Genomic DNA, 17,681 nt, shown 5'->3' with positions numbered 1-17,681 from the left:
TCAACAAATGTCTTACCTTATGCAATGCCTTTTTCATAGGCTTTCCCACATTTTTTAATTCAGATGAATTAAGATTTTAAAATGAGAAGTAAAGGCACCATCAACACTTTTATTTCTTACAGAATGTGAAATTATCACAGCCTCTTCTTTTAGGTGTCTAAAGTTTTATCCGTCAGGTCATTGGATGCCAGGAAAATCCCTGTAATTTAATTGTTTACACATTATATTTTTAGAAGTTTAAAATCCATACTTCCCTTAGTGCAATAGCTGGCTGAAGCAGCATTGCCATCTAGTGGCAAAAGATAGTAGCTGCAGGCTATAGAAAAAGGAAACAAAATGTACATGTCTGGAATTTTGATAAATGTATATTTTCACATATATTGCCTGATTCGGTCCCTTCAAAAACTTTGAGCACTAGAGGGTAATGGCTTCATTTTTACAGATGAGGAATAAGAAGTTCGTGTTTATTCATTGACTTGTTTCTATAGCTGCACTTTACTTGATCTGCTGCTAAAGAAGCTATGAAAAGCATAGTTTAAAATAGTCCATGCAAACTTCAGATAGAGTTTTAGGTAGGAAACAATTTTAAATCTAGAAGAATCCTTCAAATCTGAGGTCGTCTAATCTAACTAGAGGTTGCTTCAAAATCTGATCTTGTTCTTGAGGCCAATACTATTTACTAGTATTTTATTGTATTTGTGTAGTTCCTAACACTACCATAGGTCTTCAGTGCTTTGACTTTTTAACCTTTGCTGAGCTCCTGTGTTCATGTTGATACCATGACTAAACACGAGTGCTATTTGGCACTACATGTGTGGATTCTTTTTTTTTTTTTTTTTTAGAGATTTTATTGGGAAGGGGATCAGGACTTTATTGGGGAACAGTGTGTACTTCCAGGCCTTTTTCCCAAGTCAAGTTGTTGTCCTTTCAATCTTAGTTGTGGAGGGTGCCGTTTCTGGCAACCTTGTGGTTGAGAGGACGCATTCCAACCAACTGAGACATCTGGGAGCTCAGCGGCGGCTCAGCTCAAGGTGCCGTGTTCCATCTTAGTTGCAGGGTGCGCTGCCCACCATCCCTTGCGGGACTCAAGGAGTCGAACCGGCAACCTTGTGGTTGAGAGCCCACTGGCCCATGTGGGAATCGAACCGGCAGCCTTCGGAGTTAGGAGCATGGAACTCTAACCACCTGAGCCACCGGGCCGGCCCCTACATGTGTGGATTCTTAAGTTCTTTCAAAAATAATGAGGATGGGAAGGAAAAAGAGCTCTTTACTGTTTGGTTTATTTTCGTTTTACCTCTTATCCTGGCTTGTACCTTTAGGGGGCCAGGAAAGAACATTTCTGTCTCCCCCCCAACCCCCAACCGTTTAACCAGTTGAGAAATGAGAAAAAGTAAATGGAGATCAGAGTGTCAATTTAACTACTGAGAAAATATGGAAGAACGTGGCTGTAGATCTGTGGCCAAGTGGACTTGTTATAATACTTCACCTCTGACTTAGAGAGACATACCATCTCTTTTCACTGGCACAGCCAGGCAACTGGAGACCTCCCTCACAGAGTCAGAGACTGCCCCTATAATACAGGACATGAAGGAGCACATACTAGATTCTGCAAACCAGCTGGATCTGATAAAGAGAGAGGGTAGGGCTCAGCCAAGGAAGCTTGGCTTCAGGCTAACCAATCAGCTGAGGTACGCCTTTTCTCTTGGGGAGTTGGAAGTGAAGGAGTAGAGAGAAGTAAGGTGTGTTCTTCCTATACTTTCACTCCTATGTAAATTCCCTCCTCTTCTAGGGAAATAACGAGGAATGGGAACTAAGTGTTCTAACACCTTACAAGGTCATTATGCAGTTTTTAATTAAAAGTTGTAAAGGACGGGAAACTTGCACTTTACATGAACTGAAAATCTGCTGTAATCATTATCTCCATTTGGTGTCTCTAGAAGCATATCATTTTTAGGTGCCAGTTTGAATAGAGTTTTTGGTTAAAGCCATCTTTGCAATAGCAGGAAAGCATGCATCTTATAAGTTATGACAAAAACAGATTTTTTTGTAAAAGACTGCTTTTGATGAGAAGTGAATCTTTGTAAATTTTTCTATTTACTAAACATTTAAATTTTTTAGACTATTTAAAACGGTCTACTACATTTGGGGCCCTTTATTCCATCTGTAAAATGAGATTAATAATGCCTCTTGCCTGGCTGAAGAAATGTGATGGGCATAAAGTGAGTTAATGAATGTGAAAATGTTTTTTAAACTCAGAGCAATCCACACGAATAAAGGCTTATTACCAAGGCATGCTGCTGCTTGGGCTCCTCTTTTGAAAGCTTCACTCTGTGACAAAGGGAAGCTCATGATCTCGTGGCTTTGTAATAGGATTTCAAGTCACCACCAGAAAGATGGCTTTCATCTTTTTTTCTTGCATTTACCCACTTTTACTCTTCTGTTTTGTTTTTGATGTCGTGTAATTATTTGGTGTCATTCATTTGATGCCATGAATTCTCTCCTAGCTTCTTGTCCCAGACCTAGAATCTGGGTCCCTTTTTCTTTATTTTCTCATCCTTGACGGCCTCAATTGTTTTAAGAAATGTACTATAGTGTCTACTCCAGCTTCCATTTCATTGTAATACTTGTCAGTGGCACCATTGTTTTGTTTTGTTATTAGTGTTTATTTTGTTTGTTTGTTTCTCCTTGGCTACATCTTTCATTATGTTATCTCTTCTCTCTCCAGGCTCATGTTTTCAGCAAATCGTTATTGAGTCCAGCTTGATCTCCTGAAATAGGATATTGAATAAAGTTCTTTGTGTGTGTGAAATATCTTGAGCTACCCAATTTTTCTACTGCCAGCTGAATGGATTTATAGCTTCTCTGGGTTTTTTTCCAGCATGATTTCTGTGTGGTTTGCCCCAGAGATGTTCTGATGCTGAAGCAATTCTCATCACTTCTGTTTGTCGGGAATGATTTATAGGGTACTTCTCTTTTAGGAGTTTATTGCTTTATCGGACAAATGTTACATTATTTTCTGATCTGATCTTCAGCACAAACAGGGGGAAATAGATATTTTCTTTATAAAGCTTAAAACAACCAATACAATCTGAACCCTGGGCATACTGACCTCATCTCCAACCTCAGCTTCAGCTCTCAACATTTGAATATATAAGCAATATTTACAGCTTCAGAAGCCAAACAATTTCTCCTTCCTATTTTTATCTTGATTCCAGTCCTCAGACTTTATTCTTATCTGAGAGTCCTTGGAATATTTACATTCTGAAGTTCTAATGGATTGTCTCTGCTGTATAGCTCCGTACTCCCTTGTCTCATCCGTTATAGTTTATTTGTGATATTTTCCATCATCAGTAGTGCCTTTAGCATTAAAAGGATAATGATCTGTTGTCCTAGTGGGTGTATATTTCTTCTGCATCTGTGTGTGTGTGCTTTGTATCCATAGCCATGGTTACTTCTATATGGCTACGTATATTAATGTTGATGGGGAAAGAGACTGTAACTCTGACATGGGTTATTTAGTTGCATCATAGTGCAATCACCATGGCACTGAGCCAAATCTTCATTTTTCTTTTTAGCCAATGTGTCTCTAACATTCAAAACTTCTATGGACAAGTAGATCTACTGGTTCGTGGGCCAGAAGTAAATGTTCTGCCTTATTTCATCATGTTCCTTTTTGTACATCGAATTCTATTTTCACTTTTCAGCATTTTCTGTGCTAACTAATACTCCGAAGATCTCCTATTTTTTGTGTAATTTTCTCATCTTTCACGATCTCTTGGAAGGTAAAAATCCCTTTTGTATAAATTGGGCAAATGGGATTCTGCTGACAGTTCTTCAAGTATACTCTTTATCTCCCTTGTATGGAGTAAGATCTTCTTTGTTCAGACCCCTACAGTAAGGATAATGGCAGAGAGATAAACCTATTTCAGCAGCAATCTGCTCAAACAGTCTGTTTCACAGTGTGACATCATAAAATAGAACATTTTGCTTTATTTGGAGTCTTCAGAGTACTGATTCTTCTGTCTTTTTAGTTAGAATTTGTGCATTTACTTTGTAGCAAGATAGCAGCATTATATCACTCCAGCTATATTGTAAAACTAGAAAAAAAATTATAATTTAAATGTAGAAAACTACAATGGAATCCCATTTAGGGGATGTAGTTGGAACCGGTGGTTGGTTTTTAATCGAAAAGTCATCTAAATTGGGGAATAAACATAGTAAAAGATACACACAAATTTAATAATAGTAAAAGATACATACAAATTTCAAACATTTTATTTTAATTTACATATAAATTCACTCAGCAGTATTTCGATATAGGGCCTTTCTGTGAGGGTCCACAGTCTGCCTTGTCTTTACAGTTTCCATTTCTTTAAAGTGAAACAAAAGCTTAAAGACATCTATGAAACCATCTCAGTGTTTGATGTGTGTTTTTTTTGATCTTTTGCCATACATGCTTCAGAGCTTTTTTTAAAAAATTTAAATTTTTTTATTAGTTTCAGGTGTACAAAGCAATATAATAGTTAGATATTTATACCCTTCACAAAGTGATAACCCCCCCATCTAATACCTTTCTGACATCGTATATAGCTGTTACTTTTTCCAAGATATTATTGAATGACTTCTGTTACAACAGTTTATTAATTTGTTCACTTTTACTGAGTCTTTCAACAACATTCAACTTAGTTTGTATAGAAAAAAAATAAACCCTATCTTTTTTTACTCAATTTTCATTGGTTTACATAATATTTAATCAAATTAAATAATTGTAAAACATGTGTAGCCCGCACAAAGACGTTTGGAAACATATACAATTGACTTGTCAAACATAAAGCTCAACAATGAGAATGGAAGTACATGAGCATATTGGAGAATTGCGATTATCAACAAACATTCAGGGCATGAGAATTCATTACAGAAGAAATGGAGCATGTTAGTTGGTTAAATGGATGTCTCTTAAAAGAGCTTTTATTTATGTGACCAGCATTGTCTCAGGCAATGTAGGAGATACGAAAATATTTCCAGCCTTGATTATTTTCCCCCTCAGATTTGGACCTGATATTTAGCTCTCCAAAAGACATTTCCTCTTTTCAAATCAAAACTCATTATGTTCCGTTTTTAGCCATTTACCACCTACTGCTATTCCACACAAAACAAAACAAATTTTTGCTGTTCCTTGGTTTTCTGCTCTGGTTCATTGTCCTCCAGTTGATTAATTTAGAACCTGGGAAATATTCTTGACATGTGTTTTGAAGATTGTGAATTTTGCTCTCAAGTACTGTTTCAACTGCATCCCACAATATTTTTCTTTTAAAAACAACATTCTAGAAGTGTAATTGTCATGCAGTAAACCACACATTTATATATACTCTCATGAATGGTTCCTTCACTCAAGACAGTGAATACATCCATCATCCCCAAAGGTTTTGTCATCTCCTCCTGTTCCTCAACACCTTAGATTACTTAATATTTTCCAGAATTTTTTATACAGGAATGATACAGTATATACGCTTTACTGTGTGGCTTCTTTCACTCAACAGAATTATTTGATATTCATTCAAATTCTAAGCTTAATTGGTATCTTTGCTTTCTTGATTGACAACATAAGAACTTTAGAACATTTTGACTCTATCAGTCCTTTCTAATTTCTATGCTACTATTATTGTATATTTGAATTCTCTTAATTTTTAAAGATTTTTTTTTTATTTATATGGTCATACTCATTTAGACCTATTTACCATTTTCTTTGCTCTTTATTCTTTCTTTTATCTCACATCTTCCATCTTGGGATCATTTTCCTTTTGTATCATGTATAACATTTAAATTTCCTTTAGTCCAGGTCTGCTTTGGCTAACTCCATTTTAATTTTGGCCTGCAAGTGTCTTTATTTCACCTTCATTCTTCAAGAGTATTTTCACTGGGTATAGAATTTGAGGTTGGCAGTTATTTTCTTTCAGTGCACCAAGGATTTTATTTACTTTCTTCTGGCTTACATTATTGCTCTTGTTACCTTTGAAGGTGACCTTTGTTTATTTCTCTGACTTCTTTTAGATATTTTAAAAAATTTATTGTTTTCTATAGTTTTATTTTGATATGCCTGATTATTCTGCTTATTTTGATGGATTTGTTTATTCTGCTTTATTGGGATTTATTGGATTTCTTGAATCTATGGATTGGTTTTTTCCATGAATTTTGGAAAACTCTCAGCCATTATCTCTGTAGATTTTGCCTCTGTCCCATTCTTTCTCTTCATCTATCTTTTCTCTACTTCTTTGTTTCACTTTGTTTCACCCTGTCTCTTGTGTTTTCTGAATTTTGTCTCTCCTTTACACCAAATAGTTTCTTCTGTCACACATTCTTTCTTCAGCCATGTCTGATTTGCTGTTAAACCCATTCATTGATGGCCTAATTTCAGTCGTGGTGTTTTTCTGTTTTAGGATATCTGTTTGGTTTTTCTTGATATTTGCAGTGTCTTTTTAAAAATACCTTTTCCAGTTCTCTGCAGAAATTTTCAAGCTTAGCATTTATGTCTTTGAACATGATAAACATGTTTGCTTTATAGCTTGTACATGATTTTTGAATACTTGAGGTCCCTGTAAATCATTTCTGACCTCCCTGCTAGACTATCTTTTTCCAGAGCAGGTGCTATAGTTTATTCTGAGTCAGAGTGTCTGAGATGGAGGCTGGTTTTCTATATTTATAAAAAGTTCATAGACAAGTATGATATTTAACTAGATTTTGAACCAATGAGTTAGAGAATGCTGAAATGCTAAATCTGTGTAATATCAACTCCAAAGACAGTAGGATTTCAGATTAATCTTTCAGCAAAAGAATAAATGGAAATGAAGTAATATAGGCCCCCAATGGCAATTCTAATCATCATTTAATTAAATGTTCCAATGCAGTGCTAGAAACTGAAAAAGTTAAAGCTTGCGTGTATTGTTTCCATATCCTTAGGTGTTTGCACTGGGTCTGGCTAATAACTTTTAATGGACCATGGAGTGCTTTTATTTCTGTGTTCTATCATAAATTGAAGTTTTCATTTGTCATAAGGAGTTGATAAGCATTTAATAATAATAACAGCAGCTATCGTTGCTTCTACTACTACCACCAACACTACCATTACCATGATCATCACCACCTATTTTTTTTTTTTTGGTGCATATCTCATAGTTATTTTTTTAAATAGAGATATAATTGACATATAACATTATGAGTATATTAGTTTCAAGTATACAACAATATAATTATTTGATAATGTAAATATTGTGAAGTAACACCACAGTAAGTCTGGTGGTTTAAAACCATCACCACACCACACAGTTATGTTGTTTTTTTCACTTCTGATGAGAACTTTTAAGATCTCTCTTAGAAACTTTTAAATATACAATACAGTATTATTAACTATAGTGACTATGCTGTCCCTTACATTCCCAGGACTTAGTTATTTTATAACTGGAAGTTTGTACCTATTGACCACCTTCACCTATTTTGCTTAGCCCCCAAACCCCACCTCTGGCAATCACCAATCTGTTTTCTTTATCTGTAAGTTGTTTTTGTTTGTTTGTTTGTTTGTTTTTAAGATTCCACACATAAGTGAGGTCATATAGTACTTGTCTTTCTCTGTCTGACTTACTTTACTTAGCATAATTCCCTTAAGGTCCATTTATGTTGTGTCACAAATGTCAGGATTCATCCTTTTTATCTAACAAGTAAATAAGAATAAAATCCCCCCCCAAAATTTTTTAAGCTAAAATGTCTCATGATCTCTGTAGCATTATCACATACAAAGTAAAACTTAATTTTACTGAAGTGGTTTGTAATGACTTTTTTTGAGAGTCCTATTTTGGATGGTGGTGGATTTCACTTTACAGTTCCTGCAAACAAATGAAGTTACACTGTTATAAATGAGAGCTGGTCCTGTCAGTGCAAACACATACGAGTGATCGTATTATCTCATAGGCATTTAAGCTTAGCATTTATAATACATATTGAATATTCAGTAGTGGCTAAAGTGTCCCCAATTTAGCTTCTTTGCTTTTTCAAGCTTAATTTTTCTGTTACGCAGTGTTTATTTTGCTCTCTATTCTGCTATTTGGCAGTGTGTTTAGACTATTAAACTTAAAGATGCTTCTCTTTTTATTTTACATTTCACTTGAGCTCAGCCAGATAAAACAGTTCAAAATCATCTGTATTTGGGGGTGAAGAGGAAAAGATGGCAAACTCTGTTCATTGAGCACCTGGGACTTAGTTTTGTAAGGCAGAAGTATTTGAAAGGTAGATTTGCTGGCATATGCTATAGAGTAGATATGTTGTTTTTTTTCTGTTTGTTTTTTAAATTTTAATCTGTTCTAATTTTGCTTGTTTCATTTACGTACCCTACATATGTACATGGTACATGATCAAGTAGGAAAGTTTTCACGCCAGAAATAGCAAATGGTGCTCTGCATGTCCCATCCTCTCTCAGAAGCAATGAGAAATAAGTTCCTTTTGGCTCTAGTGCTTTTAGCTCCTGTATAAACTACTTGCCGGGCCACTCCTCTGCCATAAGGTACCACTCATCTTCATGTTTCAATGTGTGAGATTTTCTTCTCTCATGACAAGAATATTGAGGCCAATACTTGAGAAAATTGCTTCTCTGCAGAACCAGGGGGCAGAGCGTATTTAGTCATTTTCAAATGGGAGGTCTTGTGTCCTATATGCTGATTCCAAGGTGTGTTGCTGCCTTTGAGTTTCACAAGATTCGAGTTCTCAAGAAATTTAGCAAATGGATTCACTCCTGTTTTTTGGTTTTTTTCTTCCCCTGTCAGGGATGGGAAATGGGTTTGTCACGGTTTTGTATTTTAACTTTTCTTAAAGGATGGAGGCTAGGCTTATATGGCATAGGTAGGAGATTTACAGGGCATTGACGTTAGCCATTGGTCTCCAAGGTGTCCTCGACAAAATTTGTATTAATTCTTCTGCCCTGGAAAAATATGACATACCAGCAAGCTTTTCTTCCAGCTACTTTTCAGCTTTAGCCAAGTATACTCGTGTTTCTGGGAGTATCATCTTTTGTAGGGAGACAGAAAACTATATTTGTTTTATTAAAAATGTTCAAAGTTCCTCTTCTCCCCTATAGTGGACTATTATCTCACCATATGGTGGATTCTGTATTTATAAATCCAGGGAAACTATGTAAACACATTTTTGACATTGCTGTATTTCTTTGTAAATTGTTTCAATCTTGTATACTTGCAGTTGTGAATCTGTCTCCTTTTTTCCTTCTCTTTTTTTCCGCTTGTTCAAACATGGTTGACATGGCCATGATGAGGTATGTGGAATCACTTGTTTGCTGTTTAAAATAAAAAACAACTCTTATTTTATTTGGGTCCAGTGAACACTTTAGTGCAACTACAGAAGATTTATATTTGGCATGCTAAGGGAAATAGGTGGACTTCTCTCTATTCTACTAAATTCTCGGCCATGAAATACTTTCTGCAGTTACACTGATGTCCTCTCAGTTTTCATCATTCTCTATGAATCCCATGTCCTTCTTCACATTATATTGCCTCTTGCCTATATACTGTTCAGGATTTCAAAAGGTTAATGATCTCAGCCTATTTCTAACCACTAAGGATCAGGATTAAGTTTGTCTTCTTTCTCAGAAGTGTTCCTAGTAGCAATATATTCTTCAATTTCCTGTGTAGCCAACGTGGAGATCTGTTTATTCCTTCATGTACTTTTCTGTTATGAATCTTATCTTTACTTGAGTAATAGAGTGATAGCTGTGTCTGGGTTTTTCATTCTATTATATTTTGGATATGTGCAGGTTTTGTGAGATCAGAATGTCTAGGGTTTTACGTTTGTTTGCTCTGTGAACCTTATCCTCAGTCATGCCCCATGAGCTTTCTGGGAATTTGATCTTTATTGACTCTGCCATCTCAGAAAATAAAGAAAATAGGTAAAACCAAATAGAATAATTGGAAAAGACTCCTCTGGAGCAAAACTCACGTGGCAGAGTGATTCAGCAGTTGCAAGGCAGCATTACTAATTGTGAATCCTTAGTGAATTTTTTTAAAATCTTTTTTTTCAGTCTTTTAGCAAGCATTGTTTAGTTAAGCTACAGATACTTTAAATGTGATACTGATAATACTTTATTTGTGTGATGGAGTGTTTTAAGAAAAATTTAATTTTCATAGAAAATATACATTTAATTCCGTAAATAAAAATTGTTTTCTAAATTTAAAAAATTATACTCTCACATTACATACCTGTGAGATAATAGAAAAAAATATATATTGCTCACTCCCCCAGGTTCGTGGCACAGAACTCCTAAAGCCCTTATAATTTCCAAGTGATTTCCTAAGTGATAAGAGACTAGGAACATCTTTTGTTCTAATATTTTGTCTTTCACTCCGATTCCTAACTGAGTTCCTAACTCCCTTTGAATTTCCTGGGTAAGAGCAATGTCTTTTGTTGTAATGAGATGGCTCCTTACATGTATGAGATGATTACAATGAGATGTAATGGTGGGCTTCTGGATGGGGGTTGGTTACCAGCAAGACCAGTCAGTAATGGTTTGAAGCTTGGGTTTTTCAGCCCTGCCCCCTATTCTCCAGATCAGGGAGAGGGGCTGGAAATGGAGTTAATACTTGATCGTGCCGACATGATGAAGCCTCCATAAAAATCCCAACAGTATAGGGTTTGGAGAACTTCCCAGTTGGTGAACACACATGGAGGTTCTGGGAGAGTGGTGTGCGCAGAGCCGACGTGGAAGCTCTGTGCCCCTTCCCACATACGTTGCCCAACACATCTGTGTGTTCATTGTATCCTGTATCATATCCTTTTATAATAAACTGGTAAACAGTAAGGAACGTGTTTCCAGATTAACTGGTGTCATGTTCATACTTCTCTTGTCAGTTCTAATTATTTGTTGAAACTGAGATTTCCCTATTTTGAAATCATTATTCTCTGTTGATAGGAGGGAATGTGTTTGAATTTCACATATATATATGTATGTATTGTGTATTTGTAAAACATGTTGAATATTAATTAGCCCAAAACTATAACCCCTAGGTGGGCAGAGAACATGTCTCTTATTTAGCATTGCAGCCTTTGATGCCTCACACAATGATTAATAAATATTTGTCTAATGAATGAATTAGGGTCTAGTCTCAGAATATTTTCCTATCAAGAGTTTTCATCCAGACAGTTTTTATTTTTTTAAGCCACAAATGATTCACTCTAATAAAATAATTAATAAATATGCTTATTTTTTCCTATGTGTAGACTTTAACGTCTATCAGAATATTGAAACCTGTCTGTATTGGTTTAAAAATGGGTTTTTATTCCAAACATTTTATTATGAAAATTTTCATACAGAAAAGTTGAAAGAATTGTGTAATAAATACCTACATACCTACCACCTGGATTCTACACTTAATATTTTAACATATATGCTTGATCAAATATCTATCCATCTATCGGTCCTCTATTAGTTTATCTTCTTTTGTTTATACATTTCAGGGAAGTTGTAGTACACTTACGCCCAAAACTTCAGAATTCATCTACCATGTTTATAAATAGAATGCTTTGGGACTATGGCTATTTAAAATTATATGCAATCATTTGGAACAGATAATTGCTGGAAAATTAAATTCTATCATCTTACTTTATTTTCAGTACTTAGGTTAGAAGGTCAGATGAGAAAAGGAAACACCAGGTTAGATCTGTATAATTCTTTGTAGTTTACAAAGAATATTCATATGCATTATCTAGTTTGATACACTATTATTATTAATAATAGTATTAATAATAATAGTAGCTAACAGTTATTAAATGCTTACTTTGTGCCAGGTACAAAGTTTACCTTTAATGAAGGTACTATGCTAAATTCTGTTCACCCTCTGATACTTGGTTGTCATATTTATTTTTCAAATGGATTGATTTGTTGACTTAAAAAACTGCAGGTTTTTAAGTTCTGCGGCATGCTTTTTAAATTCACATTTGTCAACTGCTGCTATGTTTAGACTTAATTCTTTTGGTGTTTGGCTTTCTGAGGACAAAAACATTTTCTTGGGTGTTGTATCTTTATAGATTACTATTCATAATAATATTTGAGCACAACTTGGGAAGAGTGAGTGAAAATGTTCCTGTGTTCTTTGATTATCTATTATAGATTAGCCTCTAGTATCCAAAATATTGCATGACTTTAAAGGCAAAATGGATTATCTGAGAATCTGCATCTAATGATTATTTTCCCTTGGGTTATTAATTACTATTCTATTAATGGCTACTATTTTTTGTATTGACTATGTGCCAGATACTGTGATTTATATCATTATATATTTAATTCACAAAGAACTCTGTAAGGGTTGAGGAAACTGAGACACAGGGATTATTAAGTGGTTGTCCTAGGTCACATGGTTAGTAAATGGAAGAGCCAGGATATGATGTTTCAGCTCCAAAGTGCTCGCATTTGATTACTACCCTAGTGTTTTGCGTAGTATGTATGATCCTCAGATCACCCGCATCATAATTTTCTGGGGTGATTGTTAGAAAAGCAGATTTTTGAGCCTCACCCTAGACCTGCTGAGTCTCTCTGTGGATGAAGTGTGTCTTTTAGTCACTCAGTTGATTTTTATGTGCACCAAAGTTTGAGAGCCACTGTGCTATGCTGTTCTGTAAGCATTATCATGTTTTAATCTCTATTAGCCTAGAAAGACAGTGAGAAATCAAGGAATCATTCTTATCCGTGAAGTGCATGACATCTTGGATTAATCTTTATGCTTTTTGTCTTTACTTCAAGATTGTCATGGATTTTAAGCACCCAGATGGTGTCACAGTGCCGGTTTTGTTGCCTCGTCGGAGTTTGCTGGTGATGACAGGAGAATCTAGATACCTTTGGACCCATGGGTATGTATTGACGTGACCTTGATGACCGGATGGCTTTGGCTTTGTCAGAGCTCTCATTCTTTCCTGTGTGCGCCACTAGAACCATGCCCCATGCCTACACATTGAGGCTTCTGGGTTTAAACCCCCAAGGACATCTATGGCGTTTTAAAAAATAGTAACCTTTTATTTTGAAGAAAATTCAAATTTAAAGAAAAGTTGCAAGCATAGTACAGTGAACTCCCTTCACCTTTTACCTAGATTTACCAATTATGAACACTTTGCCATGTGTTTTATTTGTCTCTCACATGTTATTATTTTTGCTGAATCATATCAGAATCAGTTGCAGACATCATCACCCTTTACTCTTACATGCTTCATTGCATATTTCCTAAGACCAAGGACACTCTCGATTGGAGGTTGGTGAACTATGTCTGTGGGCCAAATTCAGCCCTTAGTCTGTTATTATACAGCTCTTGAGCTAATAAGGGTTTTTACATTTTTAAAGGGTTGTAAAGAACAAAAACAACAAAGAATATGCAACCGAGACCGTATGTGTCCCTCTACTCCTAAAATATTTAGGAGTAAAATATTTACTCCTAAAATATTTATAGTTTGCCAACCCCTGTTCTGTAAAACTGCAGTGCAATCTTCAAATTCAGGAAATTCGATGATAAAATACTCATATCATATTCTTGTACAATCAATCTTTAAGTTTTACCAATGATACTTTATAGTGCTGTCACAGAAAAACCAGAGCCTGCCAGTAGTTAAAGCAGCGAAACCAGATTTTACTCAGGAACTTTTGCAATAGAAGAAAAGAGACCTGAGAACAGAACTGGGCTCAATTTCAAATACACTAAGGAAAAGTGGGCATTTATAGCTAAGGAGCCTGGGCTTGGGGATGGGGCTTGGAGGACAGCAAATTACTAAGAGGAAACCTCAGTGGTAAACGGGGATTCTGGCTAAATCAACCATAGGATTCTTGCTGAAGGCAGGCCAGGGCGATCAGTTAGTGGGGGATAATGGGGAATGAAGAGTTCTATCAGCTGTCAAGGAGGATCAGATATGAAGGGTGGGGGATTCTGGCTAAACTGACTTAGCAGAATTCTTGTTAAAATTGGGCTCCTGGAGGACATACCCAAGTACGAGACCGAGTCGGGCTCACAGGAGTCTAACTAAACTTCGGCCAAGCAGAGAGTCTTTGTCAGTACTTCATGGTTGGTTTTCCCTCTGATCTAAGATTCTGTCCATGATCCCGCATCACCTTTACTTGTCAGTTCTCTTTATCTTTTTTGTTCGTTTGTTTGTTTATTGGGGTGACAATCGTTAGTAAAGTTACGTAGATTTCAGGTGTACACAGAATTGTACACCTGAAATCTTTAGTCTTCTTTGCTTTGAAACAATTCCTGAACTTTTCTTTGTCTTTCATGATATTGATACTTTTAAGGAGGCCAGTTGTTTTTTAGAATGTCCCTCAATTTGAGTTTGTTGAATTAAATTTAATCTGAAAGAAATGGGTTATGTACTTTTGGCAGGAAGACATCTTTAGCCTTTTGAGAAGGAAACGTCACACTGCCAAAATTTACATCTATTGTACAGAAAATACTGCTGAGTTCTGTACTTAATCAATGCTGTCCTGCTTAGAGATTTTAGCTGATCTATTTTTATAAGATTTTAAGAAAATGAACATGTAAATGAATTTGTAACCTGTCCTAAATGTGAGTCATAAAAACAGATGGCCTGATTTTGTGCTCCGAAACTTAAATTTGCCTGAGTCTTTTTCATGGCCATTTAAAATATTTTTACCTACAGGAAATGAAAATGATGATGTGAACCATTGGTTTCCGTTTTTCCTAGAATTTGGAGAATATTCACGTTTTGTTTTTTTAGGTTCAAGCATTTTTACTATTGGTAACATTTAAACTTAAGAGTAATGGTATTACAACAAATACAAAATGAAAAATTACTTTTCATAGGCCCATGTTATGAAAATATTTTAGTTTGTTCTGGGTAATGATTATGGGTAATGTTCTGGGTAACAGATTAGTCCTGGGTAACAGATTAGTCCTCCTAAACACCGGTTTGATCATATTCTCTTGTTCAAAGCACATTGTGCTGTTAAATGTTAAGAGTAGTATCTCTTGAAGATTGAATTGCAGATAATATTTATTTTTAAACCTTTCTCTAGAATCAAAATTCTCTACAATAACTTCAGGGAAAAAAACAAAAAACCTAAGTGTTATTTTTAAAGGCTCCTATTGATACCCATTGCCTGTAATGTGTGTGTGTGTGTGTGTGTGAGAGAGAGAGAGAGAGAGAGAGAGAGAGAGAGAGAGAGAGAGAGAGAGAAAGAGAGAGAGAGAGAGTGAAAGAGAGTGAAAGAGAGAGAGAGAGTGTTTGTTAGGAAGAGAGCCAGGAGGGGAACTGTAGGGAGGGAGGGGGCTCAGATAGAAACAGGAATAGAGAGAAACTGACCAAACAAATCATATACCAGCTATCGAGGTGCTCACCGGAATCTCTGGATGGAAGGGGGAATAGATTGAAAAAATCACATTTAATACACTTAGAAATACTCGTGTATACATAAACTATAGGAATAAACCTCGATAAAAAATATTTTGATCTCTATGCTAAAAAAAGCACTAGAAAGCACTGTTGAGGGATAGGAATTGAAAAAGGTTGATTAACACAGCCCTATAATATTAATTCCAGGCACTTAATTTGATCTAGTAAAAGTTTACTCTTCGAGCCACCATGCCCTAAATCAAAGGTGGCAAACTGTAAGCATGTGGGTTAGATTCAGCAGCCAGGCTCTTTGGCTGGGGCAGTGATGGTCCGTCCACATGGTATATTTTAAAAAATGGCCTGCATATAAAAATCAGGAGCTTTCACATAACATACTGAATTTTCAGTTTCTTTTGACAATTGAGAAGCCCTGACCACACTGGGCCACTGTATCATTTGGGAGCATTATCAAGGCTGAGATTATCAATGGCTTCCCTCTGATGAGGCCTATATTTTCCCGTTCTCTGCAATTCCTACCACTTTCTATGACTCCCAGAACTAAGGCTGAGTATCACTTGTCATTTATCACTGTGTGTGTACCATTGTTTTTATCTTACAATAGCGTTAAATGAAAATTAAATGTTTCTTGAACTTATTGGCTGTATTAAAAGTAGGAAATTGAAAGCTAGAAAGAGCAAGAATGTGTTTTAAGAATAATGGAAGAGAAGACTTTGTTTTTTTAAATGAAGACGATTCCTAAGTGTTTAATGGCAAACTGTGTTCTGAACAAATCCATCTGCTTCACTCATTTATGGTTGTTTGGCCTTGGGAAGGCATTCTTTCAGGAGTTTATGTGAATTATGTAGTTTTAAATTATTTCTGGAGCATTTTCTTTGTGCCAGACATTGTTCTAAAAGCTTTATACATATTAACTCATTGAACTCACACAGCCAGACTGGAAAGTTTCTTCTATATAGTTTTGTCCCCATTTGTAAAAGGAATTGGAGCATAAAGAGGTTACATAACCTGTACAAAGTCACCAAACCATTAATTGGCAGAACCAAGATCGGATGGCTGGCTTCAGGATCTGTGCTCTTAACCATAATGTTACAGCTAAACTTGTTTGCTCCCTTTTCTGCAACTTTTCACTATGCCTTCTACCCTTCACACTCTTGTTAACTCTTAATGCAGTAAATTTCCTTTTCTTTTCCATTTACTTTTTTTTAAGATACTATACAGCTCAACTTTTATTTCCTTCATGATTTATAAAGCTTTTCTGACTACATTAGCCTGAAATAACTTGTCGTGTATCTTAACTCCTAAAACACCGTATTGTCTTCTACTACCTTGCAATGCCTTTTCTATAGTATTGAACTATTATTTAACCTATAAAAATGTTTTTATCTTTTTATTTACTATTTTCCCAAGTAGATTATAATTTGAGTGTGTGTGGGGTGGGGGGAGGGGCCAGGGAAGAAGATGTTCTGAGGTGTTTAAGGAATTCATTATTCTTAACATATGAATTACCTGTTCCTGCAAATCTGAGATTGGTGCCCAAAGCAGTTAAGTACAGCTTGACCTTTGCCTAAGATTTAACTCTAGGCAAGTGAAATAATTGACTTCTGAGAGCTATAAAAGAGAACTACTTAGTCCCCAAGAAAGAAATTCGTTTACTAATAAGAGTTTCAAGATACTTATTGTTCTAAAATATGTGACTGTCATTTCGTTCAACACCACAGTTTTAAATCATTTTCAGCTATCAGACTAATAATTGTATAAATTCAAGCAATGATTGTTTGCTTTTACTTCTAAAAAATTGCCTTTAGGGCAAGTTCTTTTAAAAGAGCCATTCTCACAATTTGTTTTATGAGGTTGGTATTACCCTGACTCCAAAACATGTCAAAGATATTATACATTTGATCTTAGCCAAAAGGCCGTGAAGCGATAAAAATATTATAAGAAAATTACAAACCAGTATCTTTCAGAGATGAAAAAAACTCCAACAAAATATTAGAAAATCCAAACCTACAATATATAGAAAAGAAAATACATTAAGACCAAGTGGAGTTTACCCCAAGATTGCAAGATTGGTTTAACATTTGGAAACCAAACAATGTAATTCACATTAAGAGAACAAAGGAAAAAAATATATATAATCATCTTGATTGATGCAAAGTATTTTTGACAGAACTCAGCATCCATTCATGATAGAAACTTGGCAGACTAAAACAAAAAGGTGACTTCTTCAGTCTGATAAAGGGCACCTATGAAAAACCCACATCTAACATGTAATATTGAAT

The 17,681-nt window shown here is 35.5% G+C and overlaps 1 protein-coding gene across 1 annotated transcript in view; it reads left to right on the top strand.

Annotated features, from left to right (window-relative positions):
* ALKBH8 (alkB homolog 8, tRNA methyltransferase) overlaps nt 1-17,681 on the top strand; it is a 50,995-nt gene that overhangs the window by 17,567 nt on the left and 15,747 nt on the right. Inside the window, 1 exon segment of the mRNA XM_033121820.1 lies at nt 12,791-12,897. Coding sequence (XP_032977711.1) covers nt 12,791-12,897 — 107 coding nt within the window.

This window comes from Rhinolophus ferrumequinum, chromosome 11, assembly GCF_004115265.2.
Source record: "Rhinolophus ferrumequinum isolate MPI-CBG mRhiFer1 chromosome 11, mRhiFer1_v1.p, whole genome shotgun sequence".
Lineage (NCBI taxonomy): Eukaryota > Metazoa > Chordata > Mammalia > Chiroptera > Rhinolophidae > Rhinolophus > Rhinolophus ferrumequinum.
This window is presented reverse-complemented; position numbering and strand designations above follow the sequence as displayed.